This window comes from Sceloporus occidentalis, unplaced genomic scaffold, assembly GCF_023333645.1.
Source record: "Sceloporus occidentalis isolate IW3139 unplaced genomic scaffold, rSceOcc1.0.p SCAF_47, whole genome shotgun sequence".
NCBI classification, from domain to species: Eukaryota; Metazoa; Chordata; class Lepidosauria; order Squamata; family Phrynosomatidae; genus Sceloporus; species Sceloporus occidentalis.
In genome coordinates this window covers 1,414,314-1,432,264 of record NW_028317027.1, presented here as the reverse complement: position 1 = coordinate 1,432,264, position 17,951 = coordinate 1,414,314, and the positions used below count along the sequence as shown (strand labels likewise).

The window sequence follows — 17,951 nt, the reverse complement described above, 5'->3', positions numbered from 1 at the left end:
TCAATACGTTGGAAAAGTTATTAATAATATATAAATACTTTCACCTAAGCATCTCTCCAGTACTTAGTGTGCCAGCAAGTCACAAGAAATCATTAAACTACTGAGAGAGGTCTATAGTTCTGTATTGCCACCTTTTATTTCTTCCTTTAATAGGAATGATTTTTTGCTGACTGTGGTTTCTTCCTGTCTCTATATCAGATCTTTTAGTAGTTTACAGATATCTCGTAAATTTCTGGCTGCTACAGCCATACCAGAGATTAACGTACACAACACAGTCAAGAGCGTGTATGTAAAATGAGAATGTAATAAAGCGAAGAAGTACCTTTTTTCACTTATCAATGCATGTACTGCACTGCAATTGTAAGGTCATTTCCACCACAAAAGACGCTTGAAAGGCCCTTGTGTTGGCGTCATGCTGTTATGCTTCTCTTCTCGCAAAGCGAGAATACATAGATAGGGGAATGGTTGTGCTGCAACTATGTCCTTACTCGTGAGTGTCCTTAAAGTGAATGTCTTTAAAGCAGGGTGTGCCTGTACCGAGTATTGGATATACATATGCAGACTTGAGTATTTAAGGGACTTTCTTACAGACGTATGTATTATCATTATTATATACTACCCTTTATTACTATAGAAATGCCATTTGCTTTGCATAATTCCTGCAACATTTTTACCTTTCTAGTACTTATTTAGTGAGGTGCTGAGATTATAGTGTGTTTTTCCTTTGGAAATGTATTTTATAGGAAACTCAGTATAGGACAGGTAATCCTGGTCCCCCCCCCTCCCTCTGTCACTCCTCCCTCTCCCCCCCTCCGGTCACTCAGTGACAGCTCCCCCCTCCCTTCACATGCTGTCTACTGAGCATCTGCACCAATCCATTTGTGTCTTGATCGATTCTCTTTTTCTGCTTTAAAAGTAAAAATGGTTCTATTGATACAATTTACGTTAAAGGTATTTTTCTCTAATGATTTTGAGTATATTTTTCTAGTTGGTTCAGGATTGCCACATAAGCTATTTTCTAGGATACCTCTAGAGCTGCAATGTAAAGTGCCACTCAGCAGAGTGTCTTTCTTTGTTGACTCCTTAGCAATACTGGGTAGGTCCTATATTTTGTCCAAAAAGTGATTCTGACTAAATGTATGCAGATTATTCATGTGATGCATTTTGAGACTATCCATGTAATAAAGTAAATCACTGTAAATTTTGTGCCAAGCACATCATATCTGTGAGCTCAATGTTGAGACTGGTGGCTTCAGAGGGGTGCATCACTGGCTTTCTATTTAGGCTTGCTTTTTAATTAATTTAAGACCTTCCAGCAATATTTGTTTTACTTATTTTGTCATCCCCTTATATCAAGGAATCAGCAAAACGTTATATTTTTATACAAACCTTTATATTTACTTTGTATTTTTCTTTATATACCTGTACTCATCCATGTACAGCTAAAATCAAGGACAAATAGAAAACAATGTAGAAATGGTTGTCATGCTGTTTTTATATCGATACATTATTATGTATTTGGAAACAATGCCAGTGCAGCATGCCATTCAGCATGGCAGGTCTAAAAAGTTTTTTTTTTATTTTGCATATTGTAGGGTGACTGAGATGTGCTGTAAGAAAAGCCCCAGTCCTTAAATTATGCCTCCCCTAGTGCCATAAATGGACCTTATCTTGCATATACATAAATATATGTATTTTATTTTGTTATTTTAATTATTAACTCATGTTATTGATGACTAAAGCAACCGAAATTGCATTCCTTTAACGGCAATTGGGACATCATGGGGTTAATTGAGCACAGAAAGCAATCAATGATTTCTTTCTACACTCAGCTTGTGTTACTGCAAAGCCGCAACATCAAGGCATTCAGCAACACACACAATATAGGTGCTCTGTTGTATTCACCACATTGAAAGGCTGTATGATAGTCAAATGTAACACATTGTAAACAACATGTCTGTTATTTTATGAGCAAGTCCTAAAGTTGGTGCTGTATCTTTTCCAAAATCCTGCCATGGAACGTATTAAAATACCAGCATTTGAAATACTATAGTTTTCAAAAATATATGGCTTGATGTGGTAAATTGAAGTGGCCAAGATATCCCAAATAGGACATGAGCAAAGACTAAATGCGTACTTCACAAAGAGGCCTTTTGTTTGGCAGTAATATATACCAGGAGCTGAAAATTCATTCCAGAATTGCAATGGGAGTAAATTTAAATGGCCGCCCTCGATGATGTCCCAAATAGGACATGGGTGCATGATGTGAAAATTTCAAGTTGAACAGCTGAGATGTATATGTCTCAAATCCCCCTAAACAACCCTGATGGATGGGTGGTATCACTGTACTAATGATAGGGGTTAATTTAAGTAGGACATGGATGGAGTATGACCAGATTTGAAAAAAGGTTCTGAAATAGCAATACGCTACTTGTACTTATTGCCCTATAACTTGCAAAACATGAAAAACATTGTCTTTGTTTTCATTAGGTTTTGTGCCATATTTTTTATAGTAAGTTAGATGATATGTTACAAACATGGTATCTAAAGAAAGGACTTTATTGTCCTGAAAAAAAACCAATATATATCATTTGTGTGGGTACAGTTAATGAGAAAGAAACACAAACATAGCAGAAATATCAAAACAGCCATTGTCATGATGGGGTTAAAGAAAAAAAGAATGATAAGAGTGACAAGAGTCACCAGGAAAGTGAAAGCTGCTCCATATAAGGAAAATATTTTTGCAAGCATAGATAACTTGCCTAGATCTTATCTAGACCATGCATTTTTACTGTTGTTGGTACACTATTAGTTAACATCAATAGATATTCGATGACATGTGTTGGCGTCCTTTAAAAGGTGCCATTTCCCTTAAGCTTTCGACTTGGCTGACATTTTAAAGTGTTACCTAGAGACATCATTTTTTGTGTGCCAAAATCAATGATATGTTGACTGCGCCAAGCATAAACACATCTTTTAGACGTCCAAGAATAATTGTGTGTTCCCAAGACTGATAAGAATAATAAAGTGCTGAAGACGCCAATCCAACAAAAAAGGCTGTAATTAATTTTGAATTATTTTCTAAGAATAAATGTAACCATATTGCTGCCAAAGGAATGTTTATCACATATGGGGAACTTTGTGTTGCTCACCCAAAACTGGGACTCATAAGTTGTATCAGTATAAGTTATGTTTCTTATTGAGATGCACTATCCCAAATATATGTATTTTTATGTTGTACCCTATACATGACTACCCAAAATGACATAAAATGGAAGCACACAGTCACAGAAGTAAGTAAAATATTGAATAAAGTTATCGGAAAAATGAATTGCATATAAGTAAGTAAAATAATTAACATTTCATTTTCTTCTTGTGCTTTCCCTTTACAACATTCCTTGGAACTCTCTCTTTTTCATCTCGGGTAGTGCTTCATGAAGGAGAGGGATCGTTTATTGGAGGGTGGTAGATCTACGCAGTGGGTGGGGAGTGAAAGGGAAGTGGTTTAGGGAGAAGGCATGGCCAAACACTACTCCCCTACCCAGAGATAGAAGAAATTGACCTGGAGACCCGAGGAAGCGAGGCTTGATCCAAAGATTCCAGAGCAAACCTAAAGGGTTCCCAGTTATTCTTTATGATAGGAAAATGTTTTTTTTTACACACTTCCGGTGTGCTTCTTTTAGTATCAATTACCAAAGCGATATTTCTTCATTTAGTATCATCTGCCAGAGAGATCTCTCAGTTTACCAAACTACATGGCCACCCACTAAAGTCTGTCTAGGACTACTATCTGTCAGGAACCGGGTAAGCATGTCGGGTAGGAGCCCAGTCACAGGGGATACTTGGAGTTCCGTCTGTACCTCACGATGCCTCATAGCTGAGAGAAGATACAGACAGGTGCAAATAAAGACACCACAGACAGGATACTACGATACAGGCTATATTGAGGGAACTGGCAAGACAAGTAAATACATGTAATAAGTCTCTGTGGCTGGAAGCCCGATGGCAGGGCGCAAGGCTGGAAGCCCGATGGCAGGGCGCAAGGCTGGAAGCCCGATGGCAGGCCCAAGGCTGGAAGCCCGATGGCAGGGCGCACGGCAGGAGGCCCGATGGCAGGGCGCACGGCAGGAGGCCCGATGGCAGGGCGCACGGCAGGAGGCCTGATGGCAGGGCGCACGGCAGGAGGCCCACTGGCAGGGCTGAAGGCAGGTAGCACACTGGAAGGGCTGAAAGCAGGAGGCCCACTGGAAGGGCTGAAGGCAGGAGGCCCACTGGCAGGGCACTCGGCTTGGGAGCCAGGAACAATTCAGGATCAGGTATCAGTCAGGATCAGGTACAGGGCCAGAGCAAAACAGTCCTATAACTTCAATGCAAAGGCCCTGACTGAAGGGCAGGTTTATAAAGGCAGGGTAATCCAGGTAACAAGGCCCAGCTGCTTGCAATAACGAGGTCTGGGTGCTCCAGAGAGAGAGGGGCGGCCACTAGTGGTTGTTGGAAAACATGAGAGTGAATAATTAGTGCATAGTCCTGGCAGGCAGGCTCTTTATTTGTAAAAAGATAGATTTCCCACCTTTTGTTGCAGGGTTGTATTTAGATCCTATATATCCAGAGAAACAAAGACACCGTCCTAGGCTTTTTGTAATAAATGAATGAGAGTATATATGCTGGAATTTGGCAGGACATACCAACAAATAGACAGTATGTGACAAAATGAGTAAAGTATGAAGGAGTATCACTAAACCCACTTGTTTTGCTAGAGTTGACCCTATAAAGTTCCTCACTAGACACAAATATAACTGCTTAGGACAATAATAGAGCATAACCCCTATGACTGTAAACTAAGCCAAATATTGATGTGGTGTAGGCCTACCACTTCAGTGTCTGGTTTAGTATATAGTAGGGATGCAACGAAATGAAAATTATGGTCCTAAACCTGAAAATTCAGCATTCACTTGACCAAAACTGAAAATGACCCCCCAACTTTAAAATTAAAAACAAAAAACCCCACTTTTATTAAAAGTAAGTAACACATCACATTAGACAAATTGGATTATATATATATATATATAATTGCTAACAACAATCACACTCCTATCATGCCCAGGTAGCCAGTACATGCTGGAACCTAGGCATGAGAGGAATGTGATTACAGCCTCCCTATGCCATGCCATCTGCCCCACTTACACATCCATGCTATCACACACACTAATTCACAAACATACATCATAACACCCATCACTCTCACACACTTACTAATCCACTCTCACTGAATGTTTTCCTACTTTTCCTCCTCCTCTTCGTTCTTCCTATTGGCTCTTACTGTGCAGTGAGTGCGGAAGGCGATGGGTGCGGCTTCAGTATTGTGCGCCGGGATATGACATCAAATCCCGACGCACAGCATCAGTTGCCGCACATGCATGGCAAGAGAGCCGGATCGGAAGTCTGCATTAACAGACCTCCCGCTCCTTCGATTGTCCTTAAGCCGGTTAGAGGGAGATCCTTGATCTCCCCAACTGAGCCTGCTCCTCTTGCGGTAGACATTACTGACCGTCTCTGGAGGGGTGCCGGTGTGGTGGTACCCACCTGATGAGTGGCACCTGGGGAAGACCGCCCCCCCCCGCCCTCGCTAGGTACGCTACTGGTTTTTCCGATGTGTGTGCTCTCTCTAAAAGCTATGTGTGCGCGCACAAGCGCACAGTTTAGAGGGAACACTGCTCACAACCTTTCCTGAATAGGGCAGTCTTGGACTTGAGCAACCTATTGGAGATTATCCCCTCACACCTGCTCAACTGACAGCTGCCATCCCCTGAGACTCCCTTGGTTTGTGCTAACCAACTCCTCTACGCAGACAACAGTGTAAAACAGAAATCACAAAATAGACTACCCCATTGGAAGGCACAGATCAACAAAATACTAACCTTGAAAAAAACATTCTAACAAATGGACAAAATTCATTGGGAAGAACAGTGTTATTATCAAAAATCAGCATGGTTTATGAAACATAGGTATATTCTACGAAGAAGTAAGTAAACGTGTAGATCAAGATGTTGCAGTGGAAGTAATCTACTTGGATTTTGCCAAGGCGTTTAGCACAGTTCCACACAATAGGTTAGTATTCAAACTGAAACAAATTGGTCTAGATGCAAATTCCTGTTCTTGAGTAGAACATAGGCTTAGAGTACAGAGCGTTGTCATAAACGGTATTAAGCTGGACAAAAGTGGTAAATGGTGTCCCTCAGGGTTCTGTTCTGGGACCGATTTTATTCAACATATTTATAAATGATCTTGCAATAGGCATTGAAAGTCATGTTTCTGTGTTTGCAGATGACACTAAACTCTGTAAAGTAATACAGTGCGAGCAGGATATTACAGTGCTACAGAAGGATTTAGATAGATTAGGGGACTTGACACACAAATAGCAGATGAAATTCAATGTAGATAAATGTAAAGTTATGCACTTCAGGGTAAGGAATGTACAAGCAACCTACACCCTATATGGTAGTGAATTAGGGATAACAACAAATGAGAAGGATAAAAATATAATTTTGCCTCTTTATAAATCAATGGTAAGACCACACCTTGCTGTGCAATTTTGGGCACCTATTCTAAAGAAGGATATTATAGCACTGGAAAAGGTGCAGATGCCGGCTACAAAAAGTAATGAAAGGAATGGAAAACTCTAGTTATGAAGAAAGGTTAACAACTAATTTAAATCTGTTTAGTTTAGAAAAACGGCACCTCAGAGGGGATATGATAACATTATATAAATATATTCGGTCAAATACAAACCATTGTCTGGAAACCTATTTGTAAACAGGACTATGCATGGGACATGTCGTCACGCATTTAGACTGGAAGAAAGGAGATTTAGTCTAAGGCAAAGGAAAGGGTTTTTTACAGTAAGGACAATAAGGATGTGGAATTCTCTGCCTGCAGAGGTAGTTTTATCAGAGTCTATACAGACATTCAAACAACAACTGGATAAATACTTGCAAAAACATAATATTCAGGGATATAATTTTTAAATTATGAGAAACAGCTTCTTGATCCAAGAAGAGATCTGACTGCCATTCTGGGGTCAAGAAGAAATTTTCTTTCCATGGTTTGTTGCAAAATTGGAAAGAGCTACAAACTGGGTTTTTTTGCCTTCTTTTGGATCAACAGTAATTAACAGATATGGGAAAGGCTGAACTTGATGGACGCATGTCTTTTTTCAGCCTATGTAACTATGTAACTATGTAACAATGTATCCAGTGAACATCACATGTCTCATATGTAGAAGTCTTCCAATAGGTGTGATAAATAACATCATCTGAAAGTGTTGTTTCTGTTGAATAATCATTATTTTCTCCTTGTAGGTGTTACTACAGTCCTGACTATGACAACACTCAGTATCAGCGCACGCAACTCACTCCCAAAAGTTGCATATGCTACTGCAATGGACTGGTTTATAGCAGTATGTTATGCCTTTGTCTTTTCTGCACTCATTGAATTTGCAACTGTGAATTATTTTACCAAACGAAGCTGGGCATGGGATGGAAAGAAAGCATTGGAAGCAGCTAAGATAAAGGTGCTTAATAATTGTAGTACTATTTTATTTTAATACTTTTTTTATTCTTGAAACCGGAAACAACAAACTATATATGAAAAAATATGTTACACATGTTTTGATAGCAGGACATAGATTGATGTTCTCAAGCACTTAAAACTTTTACATGGCTAAGCTATCCTGAAACTTAATCCACTCACATGATTTTCACCTGTAAAAAAAAATGACCTAAATCAACGAAGTAAGAAACAAAGCTTTGAATGTGATACTAGCCCATATTGCAAGCTCGTGTAAATGCACCTTAATGATTAGAATTATTTGCTAAAATATAGCTGTCTAAAGAATATGCATTAGTATATATATATATATATATATATATATATATATATATATATATATATATATATATATATATATACACTGTATATACTGTATAAACATTTTAATATTGGTAATATATTAAATCCATTATTTCCCAGTAACCCCAAATGGTTCTAAATGTTTTGATGTTTTTGTGTGGACCCGTTATAGTGCCCTAGCCCAAAAGGATTGTATTCATCAAACTGGAACCTTGCAAATGAGTTGTGAGGATTTAAACTAGCCAAGTTTCACTTGCAAGAAAAACCATCTGGCTCATAGTTCAATAAATTGATGCTCACTCCTTGAAGAAGCTGCTCACCTGGCTGTTTCCACATTTTTTGTCTTTTAATTAAAATGCTAACGTATTTCCATTCATTCTGAGAGCAGTTTAAAAAAATATATATGATTCCGTAGGTAGTGGGGGCCCTAATTGGTCACTCAATCAGCAGAACTTTCTCTTACCTTCATTGGTACCTCCACCTGTTTGGGAAAATATTTTTATATGTGACATATGAGTTGCCATTAAAGCAGGCATTTATAAATCGATTATCTGTCCTGAAAAAAAACTATTTCATAGGTAAGGTGTATGGTAATTACTAGACTTGTGCATTCGGAGCTCTAAATTTTTGTTTTAATTTTGTTGGTTCTTTCACTCTCATGCTCCCTCATTCTTTCACACTCTCTTGCTGTCTTTGGCTGTCTCCCTACTTTATCCGCTGACTGCTTCTGTGTCCCAGTCTTCCTGCTCTGCAGTTCTGCTTCTTCTCTTGCATCCTTTTGTTCTTCTGTCTCCCCTATTGGCGGAACGGGAGAGAGGATGTCCTTGTGCCTTTGCTCCTATGCAGAAGTATTCATAATTCTGGCCTCACAATGAACTTCTGCAAAATGGGGGAGCTTCTGGGCACACCCTCTCCCCTGTTTGGAGGAACATGGGAGAGGGTGTGCCTGGAGGCTCCCGTTCACCTGGAGGCCATGTCCTCGAAGAAGCGGACAAAGAAATAAGACACAAGGAGCAGCAGTTGAAGAAAGAAGACAGAAAAACAACAAAATGCAAGAGAAGAAGCAAAGCAAGGAGACAGGGGCACAAAGGCAGTCGGCAGAGAAGGTAGGGAGACATTCAGAGAGAGTGTGAGATAGAGTGAATAAGCATGTAAGAGAATGTGGGACTGAAAGAGTAAGTGAGGGTGTAAGAGAATGTTAGTGTGAAATAAATTCATTTCAGAATGCTTAATAACCCCTGGAAAGCATTAAAATAAAACACCATCAAGGTCACTTAAAATTTATATTTTGCATTTGAAAGTATAAATCACAAAATATTTCAAGATTTCATTTATCTGATTAACTGTCCATTCTTTCAACATGTTACACAGAAAAAAGAACAAGAATCTTTAGGAAGAAAACCCATCAATACTTACGGAGGAGGGAGAATATCATACACGCCAAATATTTCTAAGGATCTGACCACCTCCGTTATCTCAAATGCCTCCTCCATCCATATAAAAACTGCTGAAGAAAAAAGTGCTGAAACTAAAAAGACTTATAATAGTGTCAGCAAAATTGATAAGATGTCACGGATCGTTTTTCCTGTCATGTTTGGAACATTCAACTTGGTATATTGGGCTACATATTTGAACAGGGAACCTGTCATCAAAGGAGCTGCTTCCTCCAAATCCTCTCCGGTATTGCCAATACATATCTAAGCCATATATCCGCTATTGACTATACCAACGATAAAAATAGATTTCAAAGACTTTCCTTATGTGTGCAATCTTCTTGCATGGTTTGACCACTCAATGGACTCAAATTTACTCATTTGAATATATGACCCAATATCTTTGAAGAAAGAAATTCGTACTGTGCCAAAAACACTTCACCATAGGCATAATTTTCTGATTTATTTAATATGTTGTGGATTGTTTTGATGTTTCAGTATTGGGAACTTCCCAGTGTAGGCAATGGCTTTATTTAGGGATGGGGCTAGAACCAGAGATTCTTTAGTGGATAGAAACAGGGAAAGTCGGCAGGCAGTGGAGAGAATGTGTGCATAGAGTGACCTGGAGAGCTCCCAGCTATGATTATTAAGTTTGTTTTACATGTCAACAATGGTAAAATTACACTTTATGTTAGGACAACTAATTTGTGTGTGTCACATTTTAAATATTATAACAACCTATTTTGATGTGAAAAAGAACAATGATAGACCCCCCATATCTATAAAGCCAATGCATGTATAACTGATGCAGAGTAGGTCTAGAACAATATTTATGCACATATTTTATAAAAATCACTGTTTCGTAAACATGTCTGTATATACTATAATGTTGGTCTATATGCATTGCCTTCGAAAATGCACTCAATGTTTGAATATTAGCATACAAATTAGGCAAACTGCATACTTGCTACTGACAAGGTTTACAGCAAAAAGTATTATATCATTAACAATGAGCATTGTTTCTCACCCCTCTTTCATTTGAAGGGTTAAAAGTGGTACATATTCAGTTTGTAACTTACAGTAATAATTTGCAAACAAGCGCCACTGCATTGATTTCATTTCACAAAGACAATGTTATTCTAACTATTTACATATACCAGGGAGGGGGTATGTATGTATGCATGTATGTATGTGAGCATGAATGTGTATGTGAGCATGGATGTCTATGCATAAGTTATGTGGGCATGGATGTCTATGTATAAGTGTATGCGAGAATGAATGTCTATGTATAAGCATGTATGGACATGGATGTCTATGTATAAGTGCGTGTGGGCATGAATATCTATGTATAAGTGTGTGGGCATGAATGTCTATGTATATGTAGTAAGTATGAGTGTGTGTTAATGTGTACATTTGTGTAAGTGTGTTTACGTATGTGTGCCAGAGTGTACGTAGGAGTGCAAGGGTCAATCATTACACAGACTAGCTGTTTGAGGGCAACAATGGTACAGACCAGCTGTGTGAGGGCAAAGATGGTACAGATAAGCTGTTTAGGGGCACTGGCAAGCTTTGGGCAAAGATGGCACATGCAGGCTGTTGGAGAGTAATGACGGCACAGACCAGCTGTATGATGGCAAAAATGGTACAGATAAGCTATTTAGGGGCAATGGCAAGCTTGGCGCAAATATTACATAGGCAGGCTTTTAGGATAAGCTGCTTGGCAAAGGTGGCACTGTGGGACATGTTGCTTGATGCTGTGGCTTCTAGTTGCATCCCTGCTGGTGTTCACTACTTTTTTTTCCAGACGGCTAATTATGGTAACATGAACCTCAAGGTTTTTGATATAAGTGTTTGCACTATTTAGACCAGGACCATGACCTGTCATGGGGCAATGGCTAATTAGGTGGACAACAATGGAACATGTGAACCATTAAGATGTTACCATTCAAAAGTTCATGAGTGTGGGCTATATGCACTCTAAATTAGACACCTGTAATAATTAATTCTGAACATGTTTACATGATTACTGGATAGCAAGTCATATGCTACATGAGTTTGGATAGCTGTAAAAGGTATACTTTTTAAAATAAACATGTCTGAAAATATGCACTTGAAAGGTTCTCAAAGGAGTGTATATAGTTTATGTATTTGCAGGGAATTCTATCAAAAGACATTGCCAAGACATGGAAAACACACAGGGGATGCTGTCAGGAGTTTAGTTCATACATTATGGCTCATTTTCTGATTTCCTACCTAGAACTGTGCTTGATAAAATCTGTGCATGTATTGTAAAGTTACATCTATTCATACTGAGATTTCACACAACTCTGACATATTGTATGGCATTTTAGTAACAGTCTTATGGCAGAGATGTAGATTCTGATGATTTTCATTTGGCTGGTGTGATCAAAGGTGGGTGAAGGCCTCAAAGCCGATATAATGTACCTGTATTAGATGTAATGTAAGGAGGTTTTACTTTACTGGGGCTGTAGTAGACAAATAGAACATGCTCCCAGCAGTAGTGGTAGAGGCTGATACTGTGAATAAATTTAAACCTGCATGGGATAGGCCTATGGCTATCCCGAATGTATGATAAGACCAAGTATTTGATTCCTTACAGAAGGAAAAATAGACAGACTAGATGTGTCACTGGTTCCTATCTGGGGTCAAATCTTGTTTCTCTGTTTCTAGGAATACAGCAAAAATGTTTTCATTGCACTTTGATCTTTAACCTTTACGTTTGACGTTTTATTGTTAAAACCTTCTTTGTGTTTAAAATGACATTTAGTGAGAAACCGTACTGTGTCCCACATAGAGCTCATTTTTGTATAGAATAGATTTTTCTGCAAGTCTAGTGCCACAATAATGTCACAGCTATATGGCATGTCGTGGTTTATTGCCGCTTGGTGAATTTATACCTACAGTTGTTGACCTTGACAGTTTTTTCCATTTATGTTAGATGACATGTCGAGTGAAAGAGGTACAGCTGCCATGGAAAAAGTGCCTAAAAGTTTTTAAATGGAAATAATGCTTAATCCAAGGAAAATAATTTGTTACTATAAAGAGATGTTTTTTTATAGTAGAGAATCATCCTCAATTTTGTTTTCTCTTTCTTTTTAATATTATAAAGCAGCTAGCTGTTACAGGGATTCTGTATTGTGAAATGACACCTGCTGCCTTCATGGGCAATCTGTTATGAGCAGATATCATTTTCTTGGAGGTCATAAAGCCCCAAATGGGTAGGTGCCATGCTTAGTTGCACGTGGACTCAGAACCCCTTTCGTCCCAATATAGTTCATCCTTATCTACTTCTCAATATTGATGTCCTTACCAGCCAACAGCTGTGGACATCTTTTGTGATATACTATGATTTAAAACATTTTAAATCTAAATGAACTGTTTTTCATATACATTTGTAAAAGAAGCATAATTTATTTTCAATGCAAAGGTTAAAAATACATAAATGAATCCACTGATTATGCAAAATAGCATAATCAATACCGTATGTATAAAAAGTAAAACAAGAAAACAAGTATTGCAAATACTTCATTCACTGTTGGTGATGTAATTACATTATTTCACCACAAAGTACCATACTGACCAGAACCTAAAACTAAATCCGCCAGACAATTATCAGTCAGTAAATATGCAGCCACGTGATAAGAATTTTACCAGAAATGTAAATTGTAAATTAGAATATTTTTAGATCCAATTGCAGACAATTTAATTGGTGTAGCCTATAATTAGGGGTAGCCAATTTTATGGTCAATATGGTACTAACAAAAAAATAATAATAAGGATTGTAAACATACATTTCTTTACATTAAAGAAAGTAATATGAGCCTCTTGATTTTTTTCTGGTTTGACTGTGGTTTCATGTTCAAAGCAATATGCATCGGCAACCTTTCAGTCATGTGCGATACTAATAAAACAAAAACCTGAATGTTTTTAGCTCAAATATGTCCAACCAGATTCTAAAACCAATAATGTGTGCTTTAATATAAAATCCAATACATTTTTCTTATAACAATTATGTATAAATGAACTGCATATTAACAAGATCACTGTCATATGTCATTGTTTTCTCATGCTCTTAAGCAAATATCTTCTTATTTAAATATTTACATTCATTATGTAATAAGATTGACTTATTCATTTTATATATATTTTCCATGTACAGTTAGCTCCTGATTGATTTTGTGTGAAATACGGGATTACAACATAATAATAAATGTGTCCTGAAGATTATTTTAATGTGTTTCTTATTTGTGGCTGAGCCTTTTTTAAAAGTGATATTTTTTCCATTGAATAACATTCAATTTCACCCCCTTTCAAGGTAATTCCTGCAGAAGCTCCAGCTTTTCATGAATGACGTGTGGAAACACAGATTTGGTGAAACGGTCTGCCAAATTATTCAACGTAACCCACACTTTTCTTATACAAAGGCAGATCTGCTTCTCACCCAGTGTTGTGGTTTGCCACATCATGATTAATAGCCTGTTGACACACAGCTTTTCCACGCTATTATGTACGTTTGTCCCCAAGGGCTTATTTTTGTCATACAGAGAATATGTAATAAAGTCTCATATAGGCACTAGGCAGGCGTTTTGCTATGGAAAAAAGTGGCCTTGATAACATCAATGGGACAGTGACCTGCTGTTTTGTCTGCTTTGGAAACCGCCAACATGATGATGTTGACAATGGCCTTCTGTATAGTTACTAGGCTTTGTTGTTATGCTACTGATGTGTTTGCTGATGATAGCTGCGTGGTGGTGGACTTGAGAACTGGACTACTTAACCATACCACTCTACAGAATGTAAAAACAAAACAAAAGAAAATGCAAATATTATATAAAAATACTACAGCTAGAAAGCAGAGCCGGCCTTAGGCGTTGTGGCGCCCTGTGCGGACTACTCCTCTGGCGCCCCCCCTTCACTACCTCCCCTGCCCCTTTAAACTACCCCCCTCTGCCCCTTCAAACTACCCCCCTCAAACTAAACCTCCCCTCTGCCCCTTCAAACTACACCCCCCCTGCCCCTTCAAACTACACCCCCCCTCTGCCCCTTCAAACTACACCCCCCCTCTGCCCCTTCAAACTACACCCCCTCACTTACCTTGTTGCCGGAGTCCTGCGGTGAGAGCGGGAGGCATCCGTCTTCTCGCTTTGCCGCGGTGCCGGCATTTCATGTTGAGCGCCGGAATAGTCTCAACCGCTCGGCGCCCCTGCCCGGGACTTAGATTAAAGCATCGGGGGGGGGGGGGGGTTAACTTTATTTAACATGAATGATGTTAAATAAAGTTTAAAAAAAAACGATGTTTTAATTTAAGTCCCGGGCAGGCGCCCCTGCTACCAAGGCGCCCTGTGCGGTCGCACACCCCTAAGGCCGGCCCTGCTAGAAAGTAAAATCCCAGGCACAGGGCACGTGCTAAATGGAACCAGTTTAAGAAATGAGCAAACAAGATCTTTTTGTGAGTCTCACTGACTGGAACGTGGTCCTGTTGGGTATACTCTGCTGGAAGGCTGTCTGTGATGCACATCTGGGGCATGTCTGATCAGGCATTAGATTTAACAATATGGAACTTTTAAAACAGAGATACTCTAGTGTGGTTCTGCTTATTGTGCTTGCTGTGTTCAAGTCTTGCTCTGTGACCCGACCTTGACTTGTATGACAACATATTTAGTCTATAAAACCCGGCTGTGTCTTACTACCCATTGCCACCTATACTCTGCATACTATACCTGCCTATACCTGAGTCTCCACACTGTTGGGATCATTCAAGTCCTTGTCTGCTAAACTAGGGGCTCAATCTCTTCCTGAGTGATTCAGGGCGAAGAACTTCTGCGGTATGTGCTCCTCGGTGACGGCAGATGTGACATAAATGCTGAAAATTAGTTTACATGGGCATCATGTATTTTGCGCAAACACTTTATTAATTTCTTCCAAGTTTTGAGCAGAAAGTATTTTTTCATAAATTGGGACAGAAGTTGAATGCAAAGCTTACAAAGTTATCAATCGGTCAAGGTGATATCCTTTATTTTAATATCTGGTGGCATATTTTAAAGTTAGAATTACTATGAAAAAAACATGCATATTCAAGTATGTTGCAATACATCTGTTATGCTTAAAACAGACTTCACATCAACATGATCAGATCTGTCTTGCTTTAATCTCATTCAACCAATTGTGATTCTGTTCCTGCTCCCAGCTGATGTTTCTCTTGGGTTGATAAGGAATATATTTTTTGTGTTGTATAAAAGAAGTTCATTGGTGCCACCTATCAGCTGACATCTGGTACTGCAACATAAAAAATAGTTCAACCTGTTGGTCAAGAATCTAAAAATCCATTCCCCGCCATGATTATAGGGGAATGCCTTTGATACTTGCATCTTGTAGACGACATACGAAACAATGTCTTAAATAAGTTTACTTGCTGTTATTTCTTTAAAAAAAAAACACTGTTTCTCATACATTCAGTTTTAACCAAGTATCTAGTCCACTTGTTTTTACATGAGTAGTTTTTTGGGGTTACATTAGCAAGAACATGTTCTGTTGTTATGTGTGTAGAGAGCACATACCTGCTATTTCGATTAATCTCAGAGGGCACTATCAATATGTCAGACAACAATGATTTAGCTGTTAGTTTATGCAAGCTACAGTAAATTAATTGTGTTTTTGGAAACAATAGAATGATAAGAAGTATAATATATTTAAAAATAGTAATTGTTTTTAGATCTTGGGTATGAGACTATGGTTCCCAAGCAGGTTTTCAAGAAATGTTATGACTGTTAATATAGAACAGAATAGGGCAATTGCTAAATCCTTCTTAGTGTGGCTTGGGATGAAGATTGGAAATAACGGCCTCATAGCACATGCAGTAAATACTAGACTTGGGCGCCGGCCAACTCTTTGTGTTCGTCTTCGTGTTCGTCTTCGTCTTCGTGTTCGTCTTTGGGGGAGAGGGGAATCTTCGTATTCCGTGAATATTCACCCGTTCCTGTGTTCGGTTCGGGCGAATATTCGTTTACATTCTTCGTGGTTTTTTTTTTTCTTCTTTTTTGCCGTTTTTTTTAGAAGGGGTTAATACAGTGTTAACGCGGTACGGACTACGCAGCAGCTTTGGCGCCAGGATTTTAAATGTCTGTACGAGCAACTCTATTGGCCACAACCAATTAGGTAGACCTGTACTTCATTGGTTGATGGCAGATGAGCCCCCTGCTGGCGATCAATAGAGTCACTTGTAGAGACTTTTAAAATCCTGGTGCCGCAACTTGGCTGGGAGAGACCACTGGTCTCCCCGCTCCAAGAGTTAAAAGTCCGTACGAACGACCAATAAAGTAGCTTATATGGACCTTTAACTCTTGGAGCAGGGAGACCATACCCAGGCCAAGTTGCGCGGTCTGGAGTTAAAGGGCTGTGCGAGCAATTGGTTGATGCCAGAGGAGGCCCCTGCAGGCGACCAATAGATTCACTTGCATGGCTCTTTAACTCCTGACAGGGAACTTGGCCTGTCTCTCCGCTCCAAGTTTAACTTCTGACAGCGAACCTACGTATTTTCACTCTCGTTATCTACGCAGCATCGATGCATAGATGCTGCATAGATAAGGTAGGCTAGATAGGGAAGGGACCAGGGAGATTAGTAGACGAAGACGAACACAAAGATTCTTCGTGTTGTGTGTCTTCGCCTTCGTCAATGTTCGTATGTTAGGTATTCGGGCTGAGCAATGAAAACACACCCTTCGTGTTCATTTTCATGTTTGCCTGAATACGAATGCATAAGTCTAGTATATACACATCCCACTAACTAGATTTACATACACTATACATGTAGCCCTTAAACATTACACGAACACACACTGAACATCCTATGTGCAAATATTTCAGAAGCACTATGCACATATTCCATTAACACTTACAGTGAGCAGGGCTTTCTACCTAATGTAATGGTCTGTTTTGGACTGACTCAAGACCTTTTCAGATAACTCCATTGCTGAGGCAGAGCCAGTGCCGGCACCCTCTTGCCCCCAACCTTTAGAATAACGAGACACGCAAATAAAGTTTAACATGTTTATTAAGGTCAGCTAATGGATAATTTTATGCAGTCCTACTATAACTATGCACCGTGACACTCAATCTTCAACTTAACATAAACATTACTTTTAAGTAAACACATTTAGCCTTCATAACGCCCACAGGCTGGCATAGGTGTATTAATTATATCCCCTTTGTGACCACTGGCATCCCATGCCTGGTAGCCTATGACAACCAACTGGATTTTGGAGTGTATCTGTGGGAATTTTTGCCCATTCTTCCAGTAGAGCATTTGTGAGGTCAGGCACTGATGTTGGACGAGAAGGCCTGGCTCGCAATCTCCGTTCCAGTTCATCCCAAAGGTGTTTGATGTCAGGGCTCTCAGGCTAGTCAAATTCTTCCACACCAACCTCATCCAACCATGTGGATCTTGCTTTGTGCACTGGGCACAGTCATGCTGGTACAGAAAAGGTCCTTCCCCAAACTGTTGCCACAAAGTTGGAAGCATTGCATTGTCCAAAATGTCTTGGTATGCTGTAGCATTAAGATTTCCTTTCACTGGAAGTACGGGGTCTAGCC

At 39.2% G+C, this 17,951-nt stretch overlaps 1 protein-coding gene across 1 annotated transcript in view; it reads left to right on the top strand.

The window, feature by feature from the left end:
* The window catches only part of LOC149289183 (gamma-aminobutyric acid receptor subunit alpha-5-like), an 81,398-nt gene extending 71,789 nt beyond the window's left edge, over positions 1–9,609 (top strand). Inside the window, exons 8-9 of the mRNA XM_089490855.1 lie at positions 7,359–7,570; positions 9,280–9,609. Of these exons, the coding sequence (XP_089346981.1) occupies positions 7,359–7,570; positions 9,280–9,609 (542 nt within the window). The remainder of the gene's footprint in view (positions 1–7,358; positions 7,571–9,279) is intronic.
* The last annotated feature ends 8,342 nt before the right edge of the window (positions 9,610–17,951 follow it).